Source organism: Protopterus annectens, chromosome 1.part1 (genome assembly GCF_019279795.1).
Source record: "Protopterus annectens isolate FY-2018-M chromosome 1.part1, PAN1.0, whole genome shotgun sequence".
Taxonomy (NCBI): Eukaryota; Metazoa; Chordata; order Ceratodontiformes; family Protopteridae; genus Protopterus; species Protopterus annectens.
Genome location: NC_056726.1, coordinates 941,862,507 through 941,877,754, shown reverse-complemented (window position 1 = coordinate 941,877,754; position 15,248 = coordinate 941,862,507). Strand labels below are relative to the sequence as shown.

Genomic DNA, 15,248 nt, shown 5'->3' with positions numbered 1-15,248 from the left:
CTAAATAATTCTGGAATTACAACGCATATTTTTAAATTACGTTTGTCTGAGTTCAATATCACTTAAGAGAAAAAAAAGGAAAGGGTGGGGGAACTCATCAACATTGTAATGAGACAATTTGAAGTTAGGACAAGCAGCAGCATCTGGGGTAAAATTAAACTGTATACATAAACATCTGTGAATGTGGAATTAGCAGGAAAAAAATAACTCATTATATCAACAACCAAATATTTTAAGGAAATGTAGAAAGTTAAATGTTCCCCAAAAGAGGATGTCACTGAAGCTTAAAGTAAGAATTATTCAGTTTTGAATAAACTCAGCAATTCAAATAGTGCAATTCAAGATGGTTCATCAGATTAACAACTTTATTCATTAAATGTTGTAAATGATTATGCTGCAGAGACACAAGCTCTATATTTATGATAAAATACACAACATTATACAGTAGTACAGTAACACTGTAAAATTAACTGAATTCTACTTTTTTAGTAACTAAAATGAATTTCATGCATATGACGTATTTTTTAGCAATTTCAAACTCCTAAGTTCCAAAATGACCATCTTATTGTGTATACAAAGCATGATTTGGCTTGTTTTACCTCATAATGAAGAACTGCACTATGATTGATGGAATATTAAATGCTGTTGAAAGTCTTATATGTTTTATAAGATCCCTATCAGACCATTGAAGATTCAAAACTTTGAAATTCATATGACCGAGACCATATGATTGAAGTTTTAAAACTTTGAAAATAAAATAAAAAAAATAAAAACAATTTTTTTTATATTTTGCAGGGGCTAAGCCCCCACCCACATCTCCCACAGCCCCTGATTATTAAATATATCAACTCCGAGATCACACTACAGTGAGGAAAGGAACATTACCCATTCCATGATAATCTGATAGGGAGCCATTTTGTAATCACATACATGCTGGTAATGAGATTTAAAGCATTTTATAAAATTGGATCAGAATTCATTCTCCTACTGCAAGTGGGAACTGCTTTAGTTGCATTAGGATTAGTGAAGGAATATTCCAAAGCTGGTGGACATGTTAATTGTTGAGGGCCTCTTCTAATGGGTGCAGGTTCCAATTTATCAGTTTTTTCAAACAGAACTACATTTCTAAGACTAGGCATCTCAGCAAATGGAAGGAAGTGTTCCCCTATAAACAAAACAGAAATAAGATAAAAATTATTGGAGTAAGTCAATTAAATAAATAAATAAATAAATAACAAAGATAAAAACTGTAATTGCAGAATACAACATATGAAAACAAGACTAGTGCATAATCCAAAACTCATTTTGCTTTGGATAATTATCTGACTAAACAATATTCATGAATAAACCAATGTTTTCTGTTTTTTTATGGTTTTCATTGTAAGTAATTTCAGGTCAATGATCAAACAACACTAAAATTATCAAACTCCTTTCACACTGCATGAAAGTGCTGAAGAGGGTGACTGAGAAAAGAAGGTACTTACGTATTATCGCAACCAGATTTGTAACGCTGTCTAACTCCTAATGTTTTCTTGAAAGGAGTGAATGTTTGAGTAAGGTTCATAGGTTCATAGGTTCATAGGTTGGTACTAGGCTATCAGCCCTAGGGCCTATACAAGCCTAGCCATAACAATTCCCTGGCTATTTCTTCCCACATTATTTACTTTCCTGGACCCCTGTCTAGCAGGGCGACTGACGTGATCCCTGGGGTGAATTTCCTTTCTCCCATCCAGTCGTCAAGGTTTCTCTTGAAGAGGTCCAAAGAGGCACTCTGCTTGACATGTATGGGCAATCTATTCCAGAGTCTGGGGAGTCTCTGGGTCAGGAACCTATCCCTCCAGCATGTTTTGTTTATTGTGATGACAAGGTTTAGATCCCTGGAGCGTGTAGCTCTGAGGGATTGGGATTTCTTTAAGTGTAGCATGTCCAACAGCTCTGGGTTTGACATGGCCTTGTATGTTAAGCAGAGATCGCCTCTGAGTAGACGATATGTGACAGAGTATAGCTGGAGTTTTATAAGGCGGTCAGCGTAGGGCATCTGCTTTAGGCCTGTGATTCTTTTAGTGAGGTATTTCTGAGGCCTTTCCAGTTGTTGCAGATGTCTTGAGAGGTAAATACCAAATGGGGCGTTGTATTTTATAATGGGTCTAATGAAGGATGAGTACAGTGGGACAATGACCTCCTTTTATTCTGGATGAAAAGCCCTTCGTGATGAGGTGTACCACATAGAAGAATTTCCTGACTGTTGTGGTGATGTGGTTATCGAAGGTGAGACCACTGTCCACCTGTGTCCCTAAGTCTCTTATCACACTTTCTGTGTTTAGTGTACCGCCACCTATATGGTAATTCATGGATACATGTTTTTTCCCAAAGGGGATAACAATACATTTCTTGGCATTGAGCTTGAGCCCATGGCTCTGGCACCAAGCATCTGTTTCTGTAAGGCCCTTTTGTAGAGTATCCACATCATTTGGGGATTCAATAATGGCTCCCAGTTTGCAGTCATCTGCAAACTTTGTTAGCCAGAGTCCGTTAGTGTTGACCTGTACTTCAGAGAAGTAGATGCCAAGCAAGAGCGGCCCCAGGACTGAACCCTGAGGTACTCCACTTGTCACTTGTCTGTGGTGTCTGTTGACTCCTGCTGATAGGTTTTGCCAGTTAAACATGAGCAGGAAGAAGGAACAGAAGCCGGACTCTGGCAGCCAACTGCGACAGGGACAAAAATATTTCTTCATGCATGTATTTCTTTTTAAAGACAGCGCGTAGAACCATGAGCTCTATTGCACTGACCACAGATTCAGGGCGACTGTGATCCTCTAAGTGTTTTAAACAGGATCTGGAAAGTCAAGCTCCTTCTTAAGGCTTTTTGTGAAAGTGTACAAAATGTACGGTACTTTCCTAATAGTATGTTTGACATCAGTTTAACACGAATGTGGCTTTTCCGTTTTTCTGTTTGGCGGACCAAGCAGCTCAGTCTTCAGATTATTAGCCTCCAGTCTACAGTCCTGCTTTATGCTGTCATAAAGCACTCTAAATGGTAGGTTAACATCAGTCTTACACACCGCTATCCCGTTGAGGAGGATTTCAGTGTTGTTTTCTGTTTCAGAGTGAAAGTGATGCGATCCTGTGGAAAACTGAAGTTAACTTACCATTCCGATTTGTCGTTTACAACAGCAGAAAGCAGGAGTACAGACTTGAGACTAATATCTGAAGACTGAGCTGCTCGCTGAATTCACCGCTTTAAGTCTTTAAAGCATGCTACCCGCAAAGTCTAAAATTTTAACCCTTAATCATCTTACAAACCCACCACCAATATCCTAGAATACTTTTTAACAGTTCACCCTTCCTGATTACACTTATTTGTTGTAGTTTTAGTAAAAGAGAAGAAAGTATACCATGTCATAAAATCTGGTTGCGATAATACGTAAGTACCGAAAAGAATATATGGGATAATAGAAAGTAAGAGGGGAGATAAGCAATTTGCATTCAGAAAAGGATGCAGTACAACCGTCCCAATATTTGCAGTGAGACAGACAGTGGAAAAGAAGAAGCTAGAGATGGAGAAAGAGTAGTCAATATGGGTATTCCTAAACTGAGAGAAAGTAAATGACAAGATCCCAAGAATACTGATATGTGCGGTCCTGGAATGCTGTGAGGTCCTGGACACAGTGTCAGAATTAATGCAGACTATGTACAAGGAACTCATGATACAAGCGTAAGCAGAGTTTGGACTGAAAGAAGGGTTCACAATGCTAGTGGGCATACATCAGGGCTCATCACTGAGCTACATTAGTAAACAAGTCAGATGATAAGGCATTAAAGGCTAACTCTGAACAAGAATTTCAGTGGAATGGAATACAGAAGTGAAGACACATGGCATGAATCTGATTACAGATAAGTTAATTGGCATGGCAGCAAATGAAGAAAATCAGAAGAAGCAGAAAACTGAGATGGAGAGGAAAACAGAGGAACAGGTTAACAGCTTCAAGCATCTGGGAATGGTGATTAAGGAAAAGAGAAGTCTGAATGAGGAGGCCAAAGCTAGAATCAGAAGGGGCTTCAACAGTGTTTCTTTGTATTGTGCTACTTGACCAACTCACGAAGACCAATAAGCATGTATGATGAGAATTTCATTGAATCCATAAATTTGTAGCCTTATGAAGGGAAGCCTACTGAACAAAATTCAAGACAATAAAAGAGATACAACCAATGTGGCAGCTGTGCTTAAACAATGAGTGTCTGAAATGCCATAGGTCTCATATTCAAATAATATAGCGTAAAATAATTTGGTCATATATATTCTAGCATAAAGGATACTAGTTTTAGCTGCTAAAGAAACTTAACATTAGTAAAATCAGTTTGGTATATATTAGATTTGCTTGTATCACCAGCACTAAAAGCAAATATCTCAGCCTATTAGTTTGCTGTATATTTTCTGATTTTCTGAATTTATTTAATTTATTCATCAATCTTTTTGCAATTAAAACTATAAAGTATTACAATGATTTCCTGTAACAATATTGACACACCTTTTTTATTTTCCTTTCCATTTGGGGATATGTATAGCAATGGTTTTATGTACAATTGAGCAGTATGGTCACTGCTCCTGCTGTGTCATTTTTTCCATTAAATGCATTGCTTTAGGACCATTTTCTTTTTTATGATTTGAGGTTTAAAGACTGTGAATTTCTGAGGCATACCCCTTCAGGATACCAAATATATATTTTGTAAGCGCAAATGGGTTATTTGGGGGCCAATGCTTAACTGCGATAAATGTATTATACTAAAAGTGGGTAAAATATATATGTTTCCCACCTGTCTTCAGCTTTGCTCATTAGACTGGAAAACACCACCTTGTAATTATGTTAGTAGTTAAATCACTGAATTATTTTACAGATACATGCATATATTATAAAATACATTTTGTATTAGAAAGTACAATGCAACATCCATAACATTTAACCTCACAACTGTACAACTGTTACCTGCTTTGGTGACCTTTTGTGCCCTTTTTTTTCTCGTAGGTAGGAGGTCTCTTTTTTAATGTTTGAATGTGACTAGGTCATTTGCTATGAGATTTAATTTGTGTCATCTACTTTATATGCCTAAAATAGTTATTTTCTTGGTGAAGAGTAATCTGCCAAAATCATTGCTCCCAATGAAAGTATCCATTATTTTATTTTACAAATGATGTTGGTTTATTTATTTGTTTTCCAGGGTAGAGCACTGATCTCCATGGACCATTTTCAGACTTATCACAGAAACAGTGTCTGGTTAACTGACTTGCACAGAGTCATACAGTTAGGCAATGGAGGCTAAGGGAATCAAACCTTGCACCACTGGACCACAAGATGCAGCTCGGCTCATAAGCTGATTGATCTATAGAACCATGAATTGGTGATAGGGACAGCCTTGTGAAGGATATCTCTGTCAATGAAAGTCTTAGCCTTGTGGAGGGAAACAACAACAGTTGTTCTACAGACCTTGGGCATATACTCAGTGGAGAGAGTAAGACTGAACAGAATTAATATAGACTCAAATATTCTAAGGTTATGAAGACACAGCCTGGGAAGTTGTCTGAATCAATGGTTGTAGCTTTTTTGGTTTTGGAAACAGCTTTTAATAGTTGTTATGGAGTATTATAGGGGTAGCAGGGACTAAACGGAGTGAGGGGGATGCATACGGAAGAAGAAGAAGGAGCAGATTGAAATAAATGTATATATGTTATGTTTTTGGTGTCCTCCAGGTTGGAGTATAGATGTTAATGTTGAAGACTGGCTTGTGCAGTGTTGAGTATTATTTCTAAGATTCCTGATATAACAAAGGTTTTTGTAATTATCTTTGGATGAGGTGACATTATTTCATTTGTACTTAGATCTGCGTGCTTTGATTGCATACCTGCATTTTTGCTTATCTTTTTCAGGACATTCCTTATGGGCAACATTTTTTTATTTTTATTGTAAAGTTAGGTATTCTATTATGGGGGCCTGTTCTTAAAGTCAGCATGTTATCTGTGGTGGATAGGGATAGATACCTTGATGCAGGAGCGGAGGTAGAAGAAGATGTCAGTAGTACATATAGTCACATTTGCTATGAGGCCGTCATCAGTGAAGGCTGGAAATCCTTGAGGATATTAGGATTGAATTGAATCATAGGCAGGAACCATATAGAAAAAAGACAGCATGGTTGTCAGATATTACCAGTGATGATACAAATATGGATGTAGAGCATATTAGTACTATATTTGTAAGAAACAGGTCAATATGATTTGAGCCCACATTAAGGGATGATAGTATCTTTCCTAAAGAGTCAACATTTAGAATGTCCAAGAACCACAACCCTCTGTATGAATTTATTCTATGTGGTGAACATTTACTGTTTCATAGGTGAGTAGTTGAAATCTCCCAGAAGAAATGTGTTACTTTCAGGATTCCAGTTTATTTACATAGCTGTCATGGACTGTGGAAGACATGGAAGACATTCTTTTATTAACAGTGATGTGATAGTTGGATTTGTTTATACAGATCAGGATAGGCAGGAGTTCTGGATCATTATCCTGCTGGACTAGCTGTGCAGTGATGAGCGTATGAATAAATATGGATGCACCCATAGCACATATACACCCATCCTCACCAGGGATTCTGAACAAATGATAAGCATTACATTACAGTAGAGAAAGGATGTTGTCACTGCAGTGGAACAACATTTCTGTAACAATGTAAAAGTATATGTTTAAAGGGGTCATAAGGGCCTTGAGGATGGGCATTTCTTGCTTAAACTTCTTGCACTGAGCAGTACTACACTAAGAAGGGCTGACTGGGATTTGTTAGGCTACTATGTGCAAAAGGCTGATCCTTCTTAATAAAAGTGAGGGGGTTAGAGAATGCCTTAGCCAATATGCAAAAGCTGTGAAGGGAAAGATGAAATCCATCCCTGGTGAAATAGGCAGGATTTTCAACCATCTCCTTCTATGCTAAAACACACTGGATCCCCTTAAAATGATGCTGGTTACTAAACTAATCACTAAAATCATTTTTTTTGCTTGCTTTATGGTATCATTCATAGTGAGGACAAGACAAGACTAATTTCTTTCCAGCCTCAAAAACATAAACTGAATGCTCAATTATGTCTGTCTTCGTATCTACAAAGAGAGATAATGTAGGGTCATTGACTCCCATGTGAGCAATGAGAAAGTCGTATGCAGACTTGGGATGAAGTAATATGAGTGTCATGATGGCTTCATAAATTCTGATACCTAAGTGACAACTTGCTATCATTTTATCTCTGCTTAGCCTTGTTTGTAGTGCGTAATTATACCTGACTATAGAGTCACATGTGACTAACATGTTATCATATCTGATAGCACCTTCAGGCTGAATTAAGTTAGACTTGGGTATACAGACTGGGTGATCATCAGTGGCGGCTGGTGACTTCAAATCAAAGGGGAGCTGCAGGGGATAGCTGAATGGGTGGGGTCAATAGGAAGAGGTGCGGCCAACTAGAAAGGGGAGGAGCTATGCTCAAAACCACAAAAACTAACTTTAATTAAATATGCTGCCCTGGGTGCCAAACCCTCATTATGAGAGTCCAATCAAGACAAATGAATTGTAAAAGAATAAAAATATTTAAATGCATTGGCTGCATGACAGCTTACTTAATATCTAGATGGTAGCAAAAATGTTGTGAGGCATGAAAAAATGAATTACTTTTTAAATACATTACGGGAATGCCAGTCAAAATCAAGTATAAGAAAAACAAGGAGCACTCAACTCAAACTACTTCTCCTTGCACTGCAGTTCTAATTATAATTTATATTCAGCTTTATTAATGCACCTTGCACTGCAGTTCTAATTATAATTTATATTCAGCTTTATTAAATCACCAAGTAACATGCTGAAAGTAGCAATCTCTGTGATGCCCCCATTTGTAAAAATGTTTCTTATCCAAAACAGACCTGCTGCCTGACAACTATCTACTTGTTTCATGGGGAAAACACGATCAAAGTAAAAATGAAAAGCAAACAAGAAACAAGCTCAAGATACATTGCTTAAATTATTACTGTACAGGTTATGGACCACACATGAATGGCATTCTGTTTAGATTACTGGTAAAGCCCTCAGAGATCACTAGAAGTCTCCAACAAGTGTAATGAGCTTCTTAAAATAATGTAATCCTGTCCTTTACTACAAATACTGTCATATGCATTTCAATATCCAATGTTTATACATTATCTAGTTAAGTATTCTCTGCATGGCAACAACAGAAAGGCTTCAATGTTGGCAATTCTTTAACAGTATGCTTATTAAAGCTTACTTGCATGTTATGATCTCAGACAAGCTTACCTGATGGTCATTAAAGCATTGCTACTTAAAACACAGAACAACAGGCACTTTGAGTAATAAGCATAAATCAACAGTACAAAAATATGACAGAAACCAGACCATTCTGCAAAATCGAACAGATGAAAAGCCACTGTAGTACTTGTGTCTACCTTGTATGGGGGGATACGCTGCACATTTACACTGCATAACTGATCCTTGCTTTGCTTGGACACATCTAGACTCACTACATGGGAGAGTGGGGTGCAACAAGTATGTCACAATTTGAAATGTCTCTGGCTGACGGTGATTGGCCCTAACACATTTGTCATACCTCTCACCCTCAGGGCAAGAAATCTGGGCAAAGCCATACATAGAAGTGGGACAAAGGCCCAAAAATAAGGACAATTTTAAATAATGTTCTTATAAACTTAGAAAAATAATAGAATAGGTCTTGCATTAGTATGAATTTTTTGAAGGATATGAAATCTGAAACTCAAATGCCTGTCATTATTTTCTAACTTCAGTCTTTAATGATTTACCACTAATTTGCCAAAAAAACACAATTTTATGAAAAATGAACCAAAAATGTGATGCAACAATATAAAATAGCCACACAATACAGCTGGGAACCTGTCAAAGAAGGGACACTTTAATATTAGTACAATAGTAATGCTAACTTGAGCAGCTGACAAAATAAAAGAGTCTACATGCATTTCTGAAATAAAAGTAATCTATAACTCTGATTATTACAGTTATTTCTTAATTGTAAACCCTCCATGTTTTCTTCCAAAATTGCTATTTTGCAGAGGGATTATTAGGGGAAGAGCAACATTTTGAGCCAAATTCAGGGACAGTTGAGAGGTTTGGCTATGCCTAATTCTATAAAGCAATTTGCATGTACCTCTCAACCTGTTAATGTAATAAATCTGGACAAGGCCAAATATATTGGGGGAACATATAAACAGTACTAAAAATTGCTCTTGTATAAACTGGGACAGTTGATAGAACAGGTCTTACTTTTGCATGCATTTTTCTGTAGGTTATGAAGTCTGAAACTAGTGTGTCATTATTTAGTGACTTAATTCCTAAATGATTTGCCAGAAAACAACAAATTTTATGAGGAACAAACCAAAAATAAGAAGCAAAAAACCTATTCATTCTTTGAAAATCTGGACAGTTGGGGAGGTATAGTTCAGCTGGGGCTGTCTAAGTTTGCCACCCTTCCCCCTCACAAAACCATGGTCGAATGGAACCTCCCCCTGCAGCCATTCCAATGATTCATTACTTTGCTATTTCACTCCATTTACCATAAACACTAATGTGCATACTGATTTGCTTCTATGATGATTTGAACTTCATTTGAAAGTTTTATTTTGCATTTTACAGCACAAACACTAAGACATCTGCTAAACAAACTTGGCATTAAAACTTCTCTGCCCTTGAAACTCTCATTGAAACAACATTAAAACCCACATTCAAAGAAAATACATTTTACCTGTGACAGATAAAAATTAATTTTGGGCTGTTTTCAAATCATAGGCCCCTTGCATATGAAACATACATGTGCTCTTTGATACACCTTCCTATTGCTTTGAACATTTTTCCAGTAAACAATGAAACAAAACTGCCCAATTCAGAACATTTCCATCATAAAAGTCTAGTCAAACTTCTACAGTCCACTATTATCAGTAAATATGCACAATTCTACAGTCCACCATTATCAGTAAATATGCACAATCTCTGAAGTAGTAAAAAAGTCATCTAAATAATTCCACGTTAAATAAATCTGTAATGAAGAAGTTGCTGCTAGCAGTCACCTTTATATTTCATGGTTTCATCGAACAATAAAGTGTCTGATAGGAATAAATTGCCTAAATTACATTAAAAATAAGCTAGTAATATTGCAATAGGAAATGGATGGCAAACTGATAACAGGCTCATAATTAGTATCTTAACTTTCAGTACGGCAGCATTCACCCCTTATGGGAGTAGAACCAACAACCTTCTGCATCAAAAGCAAGTACACAGCCTGTTGTGCTATTAGCACTAAACTTCTCTTCCCCTGCAGCTCTCAGCTCCTTGTAAAATCTACTCAATACTCAACTGCATCTCAACTTCGCAGCACAAGAAGTCTGGAAAAAGCCAAATTTATTGGGGTGGGTCAAACATTGCTTGTATAATCTTGGAAAGCTGCTAGAATAAAATGCTGTGTTACCACCATACATTTTACTGCCAAAGTCCCTGTGCAAAAAAGAGTCAGAACAACATACCACTATGCCAAATCACCTGCTTTGTGAAAGAAAAATGCTGTGTTACAACCATACATTTTACAGATAAGGTCCCTGTGCAAAACAGTCAAGAGCAACATACCACTACGCCAAATCAGCTGTTTTGTGAACGAGAGGAAGACTGAAACTTAAATGGCTATCATTTAATGAATTCAATTCTCACCATAGCTGTCAACCTCTTAGCACAAAACACCTGGACAAACCCAGTAATGAGGGAATACAGCCCTCAAACATATTCAGTGAATTCAGTTCTTGCCATAGCTGTCAACCTTAGCACAAAGAACCTGGACAAAGCCACTAACAGGGTATTTTATTACAGTCCCAAAAATAAGGAAAAATTTAAAATAGTCATCTTATAAACTTAAAAAATTGCTATAATAAAAGGTTGTGTTACTATATATTATTGCTAGAATAAAAAGTTGTTTTGCCATGTATTTTCTGAAGACTATGAAGTCTGAAATTCAAATGCCTGTCAATTTTACTTCTGATGGAACAAAAACAATTTTCAGCAGAGGCCCAGGGAGAAATACTGTAGACACATCTTTGTAAAATGGCAGGACACCAGAGCAAATCCACACAAACACAGAGATAAGATGCAGACTCCACAAAGAAGGCACCCCAGCCAAGAATCAAACCACAAATCCTGTAGCTATGAGGCAACAATACTGCCACTGCACCATCAAATATGTAAGAAATTAAACATTCAGAAACCTGAAGTCTGAAATTCAAATGCCTGTCAATTTTATTTAACATTTGTTAATCAGGACAGTCTGACTTGGAACAAAAAAAACAATTTTCAGCAGAGGCCCAGGAAGAAATAATGCAGACATGTTTTTGTAACATGGGAGGACACCAAAGCAAACCCACACAAACACAGGGAGAAGATAACAGACCCCACAAAGAAGGAACCCCAGCCAAGAATCAAACCTGAGAACCTACAGCTGTGAGGCAACAATGCTACCACTGCACCATCAAATAAAAGCAAGTCCACACAAACACAGGGAGATGATAACAGACCCCACAAAGAAGGAACCCCAGCCAAAAATCAAACCTGAGAACCTGCAGCTGTGAGGCAACAATGCTACTACTACACCATCAAATATCAAGCATTGCAACATTTACAAACCACAGATATTATGAGGAACAGATCAGATCAAATATGAGGCAAAAATCTGCAATTTTTTTACAAATGGTGGTGGGTAGGGAACTCAAGTCTTTAACACCTGCATACAGGGTACAGGGTTCAAGCCTGAGGTATTCCCTACCACACCACTGTGAGCACCTGGGGCATTTTCACACACACACACACCCCCAGTACAAATAGCATAACTTCACACACACACACACACACACCAGTACAAATAGCATAACTTCACACACACACCAGTACAAATAGCATAACTTCACACACCAGTACAAATAGCATAACTTCACACACACACACACACACCAGTACAAATAGCATAACTTCACACACACACACACACACCAGTACAAATAGCATAACTTCACACACACACACACACACACACACACACACACACACACACACACACACACACACACCAGTACAAATAGCATAACTTCACACACACACCAGTACAAATAGCATAGCTTCACACACACACCAGTACAAATAGCATAACTTCACACACACACACACACACACACACACACACACACACACACACACACACACACCAGTACAAATAGCATAACTTCACACACACACCAGTACAAATAGCATAACTTCACACACACACACACACACACACACACACACACACACACACACACATACACACCAGTACAAATAGCATAACTTCACACACACACACACACACACACACACACACACACACACACACACACACACACACACACACACACCAGTACAAATAGCATAACTTCACACACACACACACACACACACACACACACACACACACACACACACACACACACCAGTACAAATAGCATAACTTCACACACACACACACACACACACACACACACACACACACACACACACACACACCAGTACAAATAGCATAACTTCACACACACACCAGTACAAATAGCATAACTTCACACACACACACACACACACACACACACACACACACACACACACACCAGTACAAATAGCATAACTTCACACACACACACCAGTACAAATAGCATAACTTCACACACCAGTACAAATAGCATAACTTCACACACACACACACACACACACACACACACACACACACACACACACACACACACACACACACACCAGTACAAATAGCATAACTTCACACACAATCGATTCAACAGTACAAATAGCATAACTTCACACACAATCTATTCAACAGTACAAATAGCATAACTTCACACACAATCTATTCAACAGTACAAATAGCATAACTTCACACACAATCTATTCAACAGTACAAATAGCATAACTTCACACACAATCTATTAAAAAGCACACAAAAGTACAAATAGCATAACTTCACACACAATCTATTCAAAAGCACACAACAGTATAAATAGCATAACTTCACACACACACCACCATCTAGTCAAAGTAAAAAGCACACAACAGTAAAAATAGCATAAATTCATATAGTAAAAACACACTTGGCTGTCCATTCTCCATAATATCCCAAACGCCCGCGCAATAATCTAAGACCCGCAAGATCCAAACCCCTTCCCGGCGAGACTACTGCAGCAATTCCTGACTGCAACACCAGCAGTCCGGCCCCGACGCGTTTTCCCAGTGAGTCTGTGCACTTTAAAGTGCACAGACGTCTCCTCATGTCCCCCTATTGGGACTGCCGGACTGCCTGGAGCATGCACATAGACGACCAGTAGTCTGGTCTACTGCGCATGCGCAAAGTCCGCGAATTTTTAAAAACTTTTTTTTTTCTTTTTTTTTTAATTTGTTTTTAATTCTTTTTGTTGAGGGGGCTGCAGTCCGGCAGTCCAATAGCACGGGCCGCCCCTGGTGATCATATTCTTTCAATTTTCACCTCGCAGTCCTGATACTGCTACTCTCACTTGGTAGCAACCCTTTTAAGTTCATTAAAAAACTTTCATCATAAACACAGATTTTTAAATAAGCTGTACTAGTTTTATTCCTTATTTTAATACTCTTATTTTCTGTCTCACCTTCTCCTCCTCACAAATTCCTTGTTACAACTCTGCGTATAACACACACTTCTCTCTCTTTTTTTATTTTAACCCCATTATGACTTTTTGATTAGATAACCAATGCACAAAACTTTTATTTATCTTAGATTAACTTTGATACCTCTCAACTGTCCAGCTGTTTGAGAATGTTGAGATTTTTGCCTCATATTTTTGGTGTGTTCCTCATAAATTTTTGTTTTTCTGGATTTTTGTAGCAAATCATTGAGGACTGAATTTACTAAATAGTGACAGACATTTGAGTTTCAGATTTCATATCTTTCAGAAAATGTGTGCTAACACAATCCCCGGGATTCAGGAAGCCTATTTTTCCATGCAGGAACAGTGTAGGAGTTCCTGCACGGAAAATGGCCACTGAGCGATTCAGGTTAGTGCCGTTTTCACGTGCATGAGCGGCCCTACACTGTTCTAGCATGGAAAACCGGCAAATATGCAAATCACCTCATTTGCTGGTGAAAACCATGCAAATGAGGTGATTTAGTGATTCAACACACTGCCAGGTCTCTGTGCTAGAACAGTATTAGTGCAGAAATGTATTCAGAAAATAACTGCGTACATTTCTGCAACTGACAAAATGGAAGCATGACAACTTGTTAAAAAGAATGTGTTATGTACATTAGACATGCCAATGGCCAAATATGAGCCATTGGCATTAAAAAGAGATTAATTATTATGAAAATTAAACTTTTTATTTTTTTGGCTGATCTCAGCTGTTTAAGCATAGGGCAGCGGCGCGCAAATGGGATCGTGCTGAAAATAAAAAAAAATGGGAAAACTCAATTTTCTTTTTTAAATCTGTATTTTGCCATTATAGTCTATAGCATGCAGAATGTAAACAATACCAGGGAGCACTGGTTATCAAGGGGAAAGGGTCCGTTTTAGTGCAGTAACTAATGACCTACACATTGGAATATGCAAATGAGGGGAGTTATACCGAATCACATATTTCTTCAAAGTGTCAGCTTGTACCTACCCATGTAGGTACAGCAATACAACAGTGCAAGTCTAAGAGCTGGATGACTTCATAAGAGGGGTGTGTCATGCTTGCTGTAAGCTCACTGGAGCTCTGTGGCCAGTGTTTTCCCTTAGCTAAGCACAGCTAAGATAGGGGGGTGTCAGATGTTCCTGAGCACTGTGTACATAGCCTAAATGGGTGTGCATGCCGTGCACCAAGTTTTAAACATAAAAAAAAAAATGAGGAAATGGCAGCACTATTTACATTGCAGGACTGGGTATGTGAGGTGTGCCTCGAGGCTTAAATAGGGAGGAAGTGGGAAGGGGAAACAGCAGTAGGAGGGCAATCAAGGAAAACTAGCATAGCTTACAGGTGGAATGTATCAGAATCAGCCAATTACACATGCAGCAGTCCAGAACACTACTATAAACTATGCAAACACCTTTCAGACTGTTTTTTTCCCACAAACGCCACACCACCGATGTA

At 38.0% G+C, this 15,248-nt stretch overlaps 1 protein-coding gene across 2 annotated transcripts in view; it reads right to left on the bottom strand.

The window, feature by feature from the left end:
* Positions 1-351: 351 nt before the first annotated feature.
* FAM221B (family with sequence similarity 221 member B) overlaps positions 352-15,248 on the bottom strand; it is a 417,801-nt gene continuing 402,904 nt past the window's right edge. For both annotated transcript variants that reach the window (XM_044079050.1, XM_044079057.1), the window contains one exon: positions 352-1,165. In XM_044079050.1, the coding sequence (XP_043934985.1) occupies positions 957-1,165 (209 nt within the window). In that variant the 3' untranslated portion in view covers positions 352-956. The remainder of the gene's footprint in view (positions 1,166-15,248) is intronic.